General features: G+C 51.9%; 1 protein-coding gene across 7 annotated transcripts in view; it reads right to left on the bottom strand.

The window, feature by feature from the left end:
* The window catches only part of GSE1 (Gse1 coiled-coil protein), a 352,546-nt gene that overhangs the window by 46,226 nt on the left and 292,518 nt on the right, over window positions 1-13,802 (bottom strand). Inside the window, exon 1 of one of the 7 annotated variants that reach the window (XM_075576450.1) lies at window positions 4,799-4,974. The exons of 5 other annotated variants lie outside the window; for them this stretch is intronic. In XM_075576450.1, the coding sequence (XP_075432565.1) occupies window positions 4,799-4,895 (97 nt within the window). In that variant the 5' untranslated portion in view covers window positions 4,896-4,974. Of the gene's footprint in view, window positions 1-3,943; window positions 4,123-4,798; window positions 4,975-13,802 lie in introns of those variants that run through there. One more of the 7 variants, XM_075576453.1, reaches the window with a different exon arrangement.

Here is a 13,802-nt window from a genome sequence, read left to right as displayed (position 1 = left end):
CCTTAACCCTTTCACCTGCGCACAGGACGTGTCTCTCTCACAGGAACACCTTAACCCTTTCACCTGCGCACAGGACGTGTCTCTCACAGGAACACATTAACCCTTTCACCTGCGCACAGGACACGTCTCACACACAGGAACACCTTAACCCTTTCACCTGCGCACAGGACGTCTCTCTCACAGGAACACCTTAACCCTTTCACCTGCGCACAGGACGTGTCTCTCTCACAGGAACACCTTAACCCTTTCACCTGCGCACAGGACATGTCGCTCTCACAGGAACACCTTAACCCTTTCACCTGCGCACAGGACATGTCGCTCTCACAGGAACACCTTAACCCTTTCACCTGCGCACAGCACGTGTCTCTCTCACAGGAACACCTTAACCCTTTCACCTGCGCACAGGACGTGTCTCTCACAGGAACACCTTAACCCTTTCACCTGCGCACAGCACGTGTCTCTCTCACAGGAACACCTTAACCCTTTCACCTGCGCACAGGACGTCTCTCTCACAGGAACACCTTAACCCTTTCACCTGCACACAGGACACGTCTCTCTCACAGGAACACCTTAACCCTTTCACCTGCGCACAGGACGTGTCTCACAGGAACACCTTAACCCTTTCACCTGCGCACAGCACGTGTCTCTCTCACAGGAACACATTAACCCTTTCACCTGCGCACAGGACGTGTCTCTCTCACAGGAACACCTTAACCCTTTCACCTGCGCACAGGACGTCTCTCTCACAGGAACACCTTAACCCTTTCACCTGCGCACAGGACGTGTCTCTCACAGGAACACCTTAACCCTTTCACCTGCGCACAGGACATGTCTCACAGGAACACCTTAACCCTTTCACCTGCGCACAACACGTGTCTCTCTCACAGGAACACCTTAACCCTTTCACCTGCCATGTCTCTCTCACAGGAACACCTTAACCCTTTCACCTGCGCACAGGACGTCTCTCTCACAGGAACACCTTAACCCTTTCACCTGCGCACAGGACGTCTCTCTCACAGGAACACCTTAACCCTTTCACCTGCGCACAGGACGTGTCTCACAGGAACACCTTAACCCTTTCACCTGCGCACAGGACATGTCTCTCTCACAGGAACACCTTAACCCTTTCACCTGCGCACAGGACGTCTCTCACAGGAACACCTTAACCCTTTCACCTGCGCACAGGAACACCTTAACCCTTTCTTTCACCTGCGCACAGGATGTCTCTCTCACAGGAACACCTTAACCCTTTCACCTGCGCACAGGACGTGTCTCTCACAGGAACACCTTAACCCTTTCACCTGCGCACAGGACGTCTCTCTCACAGGAACACCTTAACCCTTTCACCTGCGCACAGGACGTGTCTCACAGGAACACATTAACCCTTTCACCTGCGCACAGGACGTGTCTCTCACAGGAACACCTTAACCCTTTCACCTGCGCACAGGACGTCTCTCTCACAGGAACACCTTAACCCTTTCACCTGCGCACAGAACGTCTCTCCCACAGGAACACCTTAACCCTTTCACCTGCGCACAGGACACGTCTCTCTCACAGGAACACCTTAACCCTTTCACCTGCGCACAGGACGTCTCTCTCACAGGAACACCTTAACCCTTTCACCTGCGCACAGAGCTCGCAGCAGTAACACCGCAAAGCTCTTTAAGGGGCAGCGCCAAAGAGCGGCCTATTCTGACGTTGGAAACACGGTTGTCAGGGCGTGTGTTTGGCTTAATTGATGCTAGATGGGTTATCAACACACATTCACAAGCAGAGGTGGGCACATGATGGGCTGACCCACACATACAGGTGTGCACACATACAGGTGTGCACACCGAAGGGAAGCACAGGTACCTAAAAGTCATTAACCCTGCAGTTGCTGGTGGGGAGTTGCAGTTGCATTGCTGGGTCATTTAGCAGTGGAAACAGTTAAATCCTGGATGCCGAATTCACCCGGGGGTGGTAAGGCGGCGGCACAGGCAAACAATACACTTCCTAATGAGGATGGAATGGGGTTAACCCTTGCAGTGCCAGAGGCGCCCATGATGCATTGCCGGTCCCTCTGCACTGGAAGGGTTAAAGGCGTTCCTGTTGTACACATTGATCTTTCGGGTCTGGGTTGCACCTGCGCGTTTAGCCTGCGAGATTTGGGCCACAATCCAGAGGATTTCACTACAATAAAAATCGAATATTTCCTAGCAAAAGAAGAAAGGGTCAGAGAGGAGGTGAAGAGGCAGTGTCCAGTGTGCGAGAGGGGCCACACACCGGGGTGAAGACCCCTCTCCCCCCAGAGAGGAGGTGAAGAGGCAGTGTCCAGTGTGCGAGAGGGGCCACACACCGGGGTGAAGACCCCTCTCCCCCCAGAGAGGAGGTGAAGAGGCAGTGTCCAGTGTGCGAGAGGGGCCACACACCGGGGTGAAGACCCCTCTCCCCCCAGAGAGGAGGTGAAGGGGCAGTGTCCAGTGTGCGAGAGGGGCCACACACCGGGGTGAAGACCCCTCTCCCCCCAGAGAGGAGGTGAAGAGGCAGTGTCCAGTGTGCGAGAGGGGCCACACACCGGGGTGAAGACCCCTCTCCCCCCAGAGAGGAGGTGAAGGGGCAGTGTCCAGTGTGCGAGAGGGGCCACACACCGGGGTGAAGACCCCTCTCCCCCCAGAGAATTCACACACGCACACACACGCGCGCACACACACAAACACAAACAGGCACAACCTGGTATATACACACACTGGCACAAAAGACCCACAAACAGAGGCGTGCGCGCGCACACACACACACACACACACCCACACACACTGGCATATACACACACACGCGTGCGCGCACACACACACACACACACACACATACACACACACAAAGACACACACAGTCACTCTCTAATCCTCACTTTAGAAACTGTAGGGATGAAGAGCAGCCAGGCCTGCAGTTTAAAAGCTCTGTCTACTAGAGATACAACAAAGAGACAGGCAACAGGAATCTCCCCGAGGCTAAAATGCCTCCCGCCTGCTGCCTGCGCTGCTAGACCTGAAGTCTGCGGATCACACGCTCTCCGCTTTCTGTGTCACCGAGGCGCAGGGAGTGGGGAGAGAAAGGCAAATTACTGACATGCTCGTAACACACAACAGGGAGCAGCTCAATGCTGGGAGCAGGGGGGACACCGAGGAGGGAAGCAGAGAGGCGGCGGATAAGAGGGAGATAGGCAAACAGATGTCATTATCATACAGACACAGGGGGGCAAGCCCTGGAGGGAAGGGGGGCATGGACGGACAGCAAGAGGAGGGAAGGAGGGCATGGACGGACAGCAAGAGGAGGGAAGGAGGGCATGGACGGACAGCAAGAGGAGGGAAGGAGGGCATGGACGGACAGCAAGAGGAGGGAAGGAGGGTATGGACGGACAGCAAGAGGAACCAAGACATGCAGCCAGGGAGAGAGGCATTGATAACGTCAGCCAAGCAGAGATGGACAGACTCATGGACAAAGAGACAGTTTAGCAGTGAGGGGGGGATAGAGAATATCCATCATATGAGAGAGAGAGAGAGAGAGAGAGAGAGAGAGAGAGAGAGAGAGAGAGAGACAGAGAGAGAGAGGAGAGAGAGAGACAGACAGACAGTGAGAGAGAGATGCTGGCAAAGAGAGGGTCAGACGGAGGGGCTGAACGAGGGAGGAGGAAAGCAGAGATCAGGGAATAATTCAAATATATACATCAAAGAGGAAAAGAATATCTTAGAGACAAGCGAGACATACACGCAGAGGAGAACAAGAAAGGCTCATGTGAGAGAGAGAGAGAGAGAGAGAGAGAGAGAGAGAGAGAGAGAGAGAGAGAGGAGAGAGAGAGAGAGAGAGAGAGAGAGAGAGAGAGAGAGAGAGAGAGAGCACATCACACAAACCACGTCCATCACCTTTACAAAACATACACAGAGCGGAGGGCTCGCGGGCTTACTATGGGGACAGCGGTGGGCTGGCTGTTATGAAGCTTCTTTCTTCCCCCTTTTTTTTTTTGGCTTAATTTCTGCTGAGTTGTTGGATTAAAGCGCGCACACACTCCAAATAAAGGCTGCGGGACACAGCATTCTCCACCGCCGGCGTCCCAGGCTTATCTAACAAAGCAACACCACACTTGCCTTGTGAAAACAAGCTGACACTCAGCCTGTAACAGCTGCCACCAGCGTCACATGGGCTGGCCCCGTCCCCCCCAGCCAGGCTGCCTGCAGATAACAGTGACCGTTTTGTCATGAGACTCGCAGCAAAGGAGCCCATTCAAAGCGTCTGAGGCTGCATTGATCAGGGGCGTTTGACCCTACGGTGTCCTCCCCTCTTTGCAGTGGCAGCGGGGAAGCCCCCCGGGGGACGTGTAGCCGCAGCGCTGGCAGAGCCTCGGAATTCCAAGGCGCGTTTCACGGCTATTTCTGAGACATTCATGCAGCCACCTCTGGGGTGCGAAGAGCGGCAGGAAAAGAAGCAACGATTTATACACAGCCGTTTTCCCTTCCAAAAATGCATTCCAATTATATTCACATTTATGTCGTTTACGCAGATTGTAAGCTCTTGGGGACAGACACACCTTTCTCACAAACTGCACTTTTATGCACGATGAACATACATCCCCGCCCCCTCCCCATTGTGACTTGTATACTATATCTGCAAAGGGTTGCATACAGTACACGGGTGATGATATATATATATAGATATATATATATCTATATATACATACATACACACATACACACATACACAAACACACTACACAATGTAGCCATGTCCGAGATGGGAAGATAATACAATTAAATATACGTACAGTAGTAGCGCGGGTATTTTACACGGCGAAGCACAATTCCGTTATATTTCAAAGTTATCCATGCAGCCACCTCTGGGAAGGAATCCCAAGACGACATTTCTACAGCTATGTTCCATTGTATGTATCCAGAGGTTTAGTGACAATTGATGCAACAAGAAAAGCCCCTGGCACAGAAGAGGTTAAGAAAATATCAGCTGGAAGAGGCCATGAAAAATAATATTTAAGAACCGCCGGTTGTATGGACAAAATCCTTTCAGCTCATGCTTTGCAGAGAATTGTAACCCTGCTAGCAGCAAAGGGGTTAACCCCAAACCCACACCCCCTAACCCCATCCATAAGAGAAAGCTTTCTGGTGCGGTTTGCACATGATCAGCCCTTACTGCCCCAGGCAGCGGAGGTCACATGCAGCCACAATGGCTCAGACCAGCGCCTCCTACTTTGGGGATAATGAAATGACAGGTTCAGTCTTAACTGGGCCAAGATGCAGATGAGTCAGGGACAATGTATAGAGTATATACTCCCGCCCTCCAGAGACACAGGCAAGGATGGGACGCTCTGTGCACTCCACTTGTACCCATAAGAGGGTCATAGACATTTCTTGTCTCCACGTCACTGTCACGAGCAAACCCAATGGTAACGCCGATTGGTCTGTGGCCTTGGTGGGAAACAAGCGTCGAGGAATCGCAGGCGTTCCTCGAGTGCTTCACTGGGGGCCCCCCAACCGCTGGCTATCCAGCTGCCCCCTTTCCCCGGTTTAGAGGAAGATGGTGGTGGCATGGGGCGTAGCCCCGCTCCCTCAGCTGCTTAATGACAGTGCGCTGGTAAATTATACACAGCCTCGGCTCCTTTATCCACCAGAAGCTTGTACCCCAAGCTGCAACGTCCTTTCTGCCAGTGAAATAGATCATGTCGCCAGCCACTGGCCTATGGTCACCCGGCACGGTTAGGGACAGACTAAATAGGTCACGAGCCCACCCATGTTTGCCACCTTGCTGTGGTAGAGTAACTCAAGTAAGTGGCCGTCCAAATCGGTCTCACTGCAGGGACAGGGACAGACATAATACAAAACATCGCCCCCTTTTCTCTCGGTCACCCCACTGTTCAAAGGAAAAGATCCACACCATTTTTTAACCCTGGTTTATTTTCTTTAATGGGAGGGAAGAGATGCTCAACTCCTTCCAGTGAACCCAAAGGGGTTAATGGGGCATAGGTTCTCTCCATCATAGTGTGTGATAGAAAAGAGGTCCTCCGTCTCTGTGTGGTCCTGAAGTGACCGATCCTGTATGGTCCATTCCATCTCCAGGTCACTATGCACCTCTGCCATGATGGGGGATTCCTGATGGGCCATGGGTTCCTGATGTCTCTGTGTCACTGTGTCCCACTCCGGAACCCCAGTCATCCCACGGAGGAGGAGAACGCAATGGATCTTTCACAATTGCCGCTACATTACCATACTGTACCAAGGACTATCAATGAGTCCTAGGTCCCTTCTAATGACGGTCAGCGTACTATGCAATGAGGGGGACAAGCTTAATAGTCTGACGGTTCTTTCTGTTTCAGTCCCAATGTCACTCTGCAGACTTCATGGCTCATGATCCTTTGTGTCCGTCACATGCCCTGTCTCTCTGTTTAGTGACATCTCCAGGTAAGTCATACATATGACATCTTTACCCCGTAGGGAACCCAAAGCACCAAATGACTGCAAAATGGCCTACACCCCCAACAAAAACAGACAGGGTTTAAAAGGAAAGGATTTAACCTCTTGTACTCTATAGGTTTCTTTTTATCGTCTTCATCCCTGAGAGATGTGGCAGTACCATCAAGCACTACAGGAGTTAAGATACCACTGGGGGAAAGCCTGGTCATAATTACAAGGGTCTGTAAAATGGAAATACCCATTTGAAGTCCTGGCACCTTGTGATCTTGCCCCCCTGTGCTCCCACAACTAAGGAACTAAACAGACTGAAAGCGGTTAGGGGTGTTTCACTAAATTATTATTAACACCAAGGGCCTCATGCAGAGAGCAGCGCTATTTAAAATTGGAGAGGGGAATAAAAAGTAGGTTTAATGGAGAGTTTTATTCTCCATATGCAGAAATGGGCGAAATCCGCTATTTTTAGCATTACTGCATGTGGAGAATTGTAAATGAGGAGATGCGCGCAGCTGAAAGGGAGAAAAACAAATCGCGCATTTTTTTTCTCCCCTATAGCCGGCGAGCTCCTGCTTCTTGCCAACTTTAGTTGGCGGAGAAAATTGAAAAAAATCGTGCCAAAAACAGCCGCTAGATGGCGAGCGCGCCTTTCTGAATTCGGATATTTTTCAGACTGGCGAGATGTAGTTTTGGCGAGATTTTCAAATAGAAAAAAAAAATGGCGCTTTTTTCCTACCTCTCCATTTTCAGCTGTTTTTTGCGCGATTTTCTCCGGAAAATGGCGAGATTTTAAATAGCGCTGCTCTCTGCATGAGGCCCTTAGTGATAATATGTGCTCGTTCCCTTACACACTCGCACAACTTCTCCTATTCCACCCATCCTTAATGTGACGTGGTGACACACACAAGGCATCTCCTATACATAGGCAGGTTTGCAAGTCTCTATTCTTACAACCTATTGAATTTCAGAGATAGTGAATTACTCTGCATGCCGTGGTCTCAAGGGAACCCCAGCACAAAAGGGGTTAAGCAGAACCCCCTCTCCCTGAAAGAACACAGCATTCCAGGGACATTAATCTTCAGCTGACAGAGGTCCAGCGGCGCTTGTCATGGGGAATCATCCATGCAAAGTGGCGCTTCTATTAAACATGTAAAATAATGCCGCTCCTGAATGCCACTAGAAAGCCACGCCATGCTGGCTCCACTGGGGACAATATCTGCTACAATATTACCTTGTGCCCAACATATCGTTCAATGCAGGAAGGGGTGAGCGTGGCTTTCAATTGGACGTGCGTTACAATTAAATTCATTCCTGCAGCCACCTCTAGGGTGGAATGTACAGTATTCCTTATCCTCTGGCCTGGATCACAGCTTGCAGGGCAAAGGAGAGGGGGGAACGGTGCGTTTAGTACCAAGTTACGACTGGGAGAAGAGAGGAAATGAACACACAAGCTTGTGCATGCCATACTAATTCCTTAGCCACTATACCGCACTGTCACCTTTAGTACACCGGAATGGGACATCGTGCCACTGTCAAGGACCGCGTCCGGCCATTTTGCCGCTAAGGCAAGGTAAGTGATAATTGGTTACCTTTAGGGGTTTCAACCTAAGGGCTTAAGCTTTTTATGGTAAAGGGTCAGATTAGAGTTTTAGGGTAAGGTTATTAGGATAAAGATTAGCATTATGGGTTTTACGGTAAGGGGTTAACGGGTTAGGGTAAGGCGTTAACGTTTGGGGCTTAACTCCGCAGCGAAATGACCAGCGGCTAGATATCACAGCGGCGAGTTGTCCTACACAGCGCATAACATCCGATCATTTGCAAGACTCCAATGCCAAACTGCATGAAGGTCAAGAGCAACCGAAATCCTGTGCAGCCGCACCCGGGGGGCATACATGCTCAAGGACTCGACTTTTCCCACCGCCCAAAGCTCAGGGCGTGTCCGGTGAAACGGAGACGGGTTATTTTAGTGGCGTGCACAATCTCACAATAAGAACTGGTATCAGTTTAAATTAAACACGCTGTACTCTAACCCCGGGGTAGACTGGAGCACTTCCAGCCCGCAGGGCAGCGGTGCTTCACTCCAGTCCTCAAGCCCCCCCAACAGGTCAGGTTTTTAGGAAATCCCTGCTTCAGCACAGACAGAGCCTGATTGAACCACCTGTGCTGAAGCAGGGATATCCTGAAAACCTGACCTGTTGTTTGGGAGGGCTGGAGTTGAACACCCCTGAGATAGGGGGTACATACATGCCTTCCCCCAGAACCCGTGAAAAGGAGGAAATCAATATGTTCTCACCTGCCTTCTCAGGCTTCCCCAGCAGGTGTCGCTGCAGACACACAGAACAGCGCTGAAGGATTATCATCAAACACAAGAGCTTAATGGGAGAAGCAGCGGATAATTAGGGGATGATAAGTGAAAGGGAGAGCTGGAAATCCCAAACTGCCCCATTAGGGAGGGGGGGGGGGGGAGAGTGGATGGGGACAAGATAAGGGGAAGCAATAAGTGAGCCCGCGTTTATTAAAGGGAGCGCTTCCACTTGCCCAGGACTAAATATTCCCTCATTCCACAAACTGCAGACAGCGTTTCTTTTCCAGCCGCGTCACACCATGGGTCAGGCGGGAAGGATTTTGCAAACCGACCGTAATTGGGCAGCTAAGGGGTTAATGTCCCGTTTATGTTGCAGATCTCGAATGCCGGCACATGAAGTGTTAAGCCCCACTGCACAAATTCACCAACACACACACACCGTCTAACCCAGGGGTGGGCAACTCCAGTCCTCAAGGGTCACCAACAGGTCAGGTTTTAAGGATATCCCTGCTTCAGCACAAGTACCTCAATCAAAGACTGAACCATTGATTGAAGCAGGGATATCCTAAAAACCTGACCTGTTGGTGGCCCTTGAGAACTGTAGTTGGCCCCGCCCCTGATGCTCGCGCGCACACACACACAAACACACACACACACACACACACACACACACACGTAAACCGTTTAGTGCTAAAACTGGAGGGCAGCGATTTGTTTTTCTTGGATTTGAATCAGATGCTTAATTGTAAAATCTCACAGTTCCTTTCAATTCGAAGATACGTTGATGTCACGTATCTATTTTTAAATTGCCAAGATGTGAATCTTCAAACATGTGCTTCTTAACTCCGACCCCGATCACTGCATCTGAAATCTCTGCAGCACCCTCCTCACTCAGCTCCCCGATTCCAGGCGCCTGGAATGTGCATCTTGTGAGGTTTGGGACTGTTTGGGGCGTCTCTGCTAATCTGTCAAAGTATCAAACGAAACACTGCACATTATCGGGGCGCGCACAGTTCCAATTCAAAATTAAAACGTTGGTGAAGGGGACGGCCCCTTTAAAGGAGCCCCACAAATATTACTTTCCCCGGGGCAGTCAGTAGGAGTGCAGCAGCCACCCCTGGTTGTAACAAGGCGGAGGGTGCTGGGCGGCCGCTCTCCTGTCCTGAGACTTGCCGGACCCTTAGCCGAGCTCCCAAGACACCCCCCAGTACGGAGTGTGACCCCCAAACTCTTATTATATAGATCCAGCAGCAAATGAATATTTGACATCAGAGGGGTGTGTGTACAGTCATTGTCTGTAATCTGTTTTTGGGAGCGGGTAGGCAGGTACACAACTAGCTTTATGCCCTCACTGCCATAACAGCCTGCAATGCAACGAGTTGCTGGCCCCTCCAGCAATTAAGGGGTTAAGTATACAATTATCCTGGCAATAAATGTGAAAGGGCGCATGCTAATAGAGGTGTGAATCTGCCTATTATTTCTCTGTAGGGAACAACATGAAGTCGCTGGTAACAGTATAATATGCAGGCGTTGTGCAATACGGCACTTATGGAAACTGCGACCGTCTTTGAAGTGGGAGAGTCTCGATGACACCCGGACATGCCTGCTCCGGGCGCGACAACTTGACTAGAAGATATTCAGGGACAACAGAAAGAAGAGGGACCCTCGCTCTGAAGAGCTTACAATCTAAAAGGAGAGCGGAAACAACGTGTAGTGGGAGATATAGAGTGGGACTAAAGCAAGGGTGGGCAACTCCAGACCTCAAGGGCCACGTTTTCAGGATATCCCTGCTTCAGCACAGTCAATGACCGAGCCACTGATTGAGCTAGCTGTGCTGAAGCAGGGATATATTGAAAACCTGACTGTTGGTGGCCCTTGAGGACTGCATTTGCCCACCCCTGGACTAAAAGCGAACTTGTTGTATAGGTTGGAGCTGGGGCACTTCTCTTGCAACATGCAACATATTATGGCAAAGGCCAGAGGAGGCGGCGGACATCTGGAGGCTTCTGGGAAGGATTCCTTGCCCAGTCCTGTATTTCTATGGACAATGGAAATTTGGAGGGCAGGAGCAGAAGTCCATGCTGACATGGAGGGCAAACCGCCTAAACCCACGCCACCTCCAGCCACCCGCCCTGCCACCCCTGCTCGGCATCAAAGACCGAATGCACGCAGTCAGAAAGAAATCGCTGGGCTCATTAGCGGGTAAGAATGTCTCAGATGCCGAGCGGGTTGCGGCAGACCCTTTCCAACAAGGGGTTCAGCAACGGACTGCTAATTAGAACAGAATAGTAATGTATGTGCGTCTTTATTTATATAGCGCCATTAGTGTACACAGCGCTTCACAGCAGTGATACACGTGACAATCATAAATAACAAATAATACAAATAACAGATCATGGGAATAAGCGCTTCAGTCATAAAAGTGACATTATTAACATAATAATAAGGTGTATATGTACATAGACAATCATGCACTGCTCAGTACCATAGCTGCACCTCTCCTCTCGCCTCCCTCCGCCTCCCACATCCTCCCCTCCAAAAGCAATCACTAATCAGCACTCTGCCGGCCTCCTGCCGATTTGGTAATTACCGCTTCCTTTCATCCTCAGCTCCTCTGACACCAGACCTCGGCCTGCTACCTCCCTTTCCCTGTAATTACAAGCTAATAGTTTCAAGGGGGGGGGGGTTCTGCTGGGCCTGGTTCAAGCACCAATTCCCTCCTCCGCCCCCCCCCCCCCCAGCCATGCCGACTCTGCCTCCCCCCCCTCTGGCTAATGATACCCTGCACCGGCAGAGCACGCGTTGGGTCCGGGTTAAGTCACAGGAGAACCTGGACCGCTGTAATACCCCTAATCATGTTCATTACAGGCAGAAAAGGAGGAATGTGTGTGAACAAATAAAGAACCCCCCCACCCCCACAGGTTGCAGCCCAACCTGTTCCCCCCCCCCCCCCCCAGGTTGCAGCCCAACACGTTCCTCCCCCCCACAGGTTGCAGCCCAACCTGTTCCCCCCCCCCCCACAGTTGTATCCCAACACGTTCCCCCCCCCCCCACAGGTTGCAGCCCAACACGTTCCCCCCCCCACAGGTTGCAGCCCAACACGTTTCCCCCCCACAAGTTGTATCCCAACACGTTCCCCCCCCCCCCCTCCCCACAGGTTGTATCCCAACACGTCCCCTCCCCCCCCCCCCACAGGTTGCTATCCCAACACGTCCCTCCCCACTCCCCACAGGTTTTATCCCAACAAGTCTCCCCCCCACCCCACCCCACAGGTTGCAGCCCCAACACGTTTCTCCCCCCCACCCCCCACAGGAGAGGGTTGGGGTTCCTTACAATGCATCTGATCCCCTAACACAGAATGTGCTTACAGGCTAGGCGGTGCGGCAACTCCAGGCCTCAAGAGCTACCAACAGGTCAGGTTTTCAGGATATCCTGCTTCAGCACAGGTGGCTCAATCAGTGGCTCAGTCAGAGACCAGGCCATCCGTGCTCTAGAGCAGCGGTGCGCAAACTGTGGGGCGCGACCCCCAGGGGGGCGCGAGACTGCCGGTGGGGGGCGCGGGGTTTACAGAGGCCCCGCGCGCTTCCCGAAGGCACTTAAATTAAGTGCCGGGGGAGCTGCAGGGCCTCTGTAAACCATACTTACCCGTGACTCCGGCGGCTTCCTTCTTGCGTCGCCATGGCAACGCGGCGTCAAAATGACGCCGCAAGGTCATGTGACGTCACGTTGCTATGGCAACGTGACGTCATGACGCCGGAGGGCGGGTAATTGCTGTGTTAGGGGGGGCGCGGAAGAGAGGGGACCACGCCGGCAGGGGGGCGCAGGGAAAAAAGTTTGCGCCCCCCTGCTCTAGAGCAACTTCAATTAGATAGTCAGGTTTCCGGGTCGGAATTCCCTCACGTACATTTTTTACTTTAGGTCTCGTCCCTTTGGCAGTGAATCTGTCATCTGCGGTGTGACACTGTTTGCATGTTTAGACAGTACTGCATGGAAGAATGCAGGAGATATATATATACACATACACATACCCTCTCTAGAGAGGGGGGGGGAGGGAGGGGGGGGAGAAGGGGGAGAAAGAAGGGGAGGAGGGAAAAAGGGGGAGAGAGGGAGAAGGAGGGGGGAGGGAGAAGGGGGGGGGAGGGAGGGAGGGGGGGAGGGAGAAGGGGGGGAGGGAGAAGGGGGGGAGGGAGAAGGGGGGGGAGGGAGAAAGGGGGGGAGGGAGAAGGGGGGGAGGGAAAAGAGGGGGAGAGAGAATAAAGAAGGTGGGGGGGAGAGAAAGAAGGTGGGGGGAGAGAAGAAAAGAAGGAGAGGGGAGAGAAGAAAGAAGGAGGGGGAGAAAAAAAGAAGGAGGGGGAGAAAAAAAAGATAAAGAGGGGAGAGAGAAGAGAGAAGGTGGGGCAGAAGAAAGAAGATCGTGAGAAAAAAGAAAGAGGGGGGGTGAAGAAAGAAAGAGGGGGAGAGAGAATGAAGGAGGCAGATATTCACTAGTGCTTTCTGTCTGGCGGTTAAAGGGTTGTTAGGGAATGGATAAAGGGCTGTGAAGCCGAATGTTTCTGGCACGGCCATTTACTTTAATGAGACAGGTCCACCCCCATCTTCCTTTGCTGTAAAAACAGCGCATGGCACAAGTTCCGGGGGGGGCAGCTGCTGCTAATTACTGCCTCAGTCCACGCTGGGAAGGGGTTAAAAACAGCTCTGCTGTCCGACACGACTCGGCACGCAGACATCTGTGGCGGGTCAATACCTGTCAGAGAGCGATAAGCGCACGCAGGGGGACAAAGCAGCTCTCCGGAGCGCCGAGTACGGAGCGATTATCCCACAGAACCCACTAGTGCATCAAGAGAGGAACACGGGCAGGGGCTATTAACGGTCTATTATCTGCCCGGTAACCCATTCACTGCCAGAGGGCCCACAACACGCCCGAGTATTCCCACAGGTACTGATTAAGCGGCGGCCCCTTCCCATGCGAGGTAAGGGGCAGAGTATATAAATTGATCCACTGGGAGAAAAAATTACAAATATTATATGTATACCAGACAAAATGAATA

This window comes from Ascaphus truei, chromosome 19, assembly GCF_040206685.1.
Source record: "Ascaphus truei isolate aAscTru1 chromosome 19, aAscTru1.hap1, whole genome shotgun sequence".
NCBI classification, from domain to species: Eukaryota; Metazoa; Chordata; class Amphibia; order Anura; family Ascaphidae; genus Ascaphus; species Ascaphus truei.
This window is presented reverse-complemented; position numbering and strand designations above follow the sequence as displayed.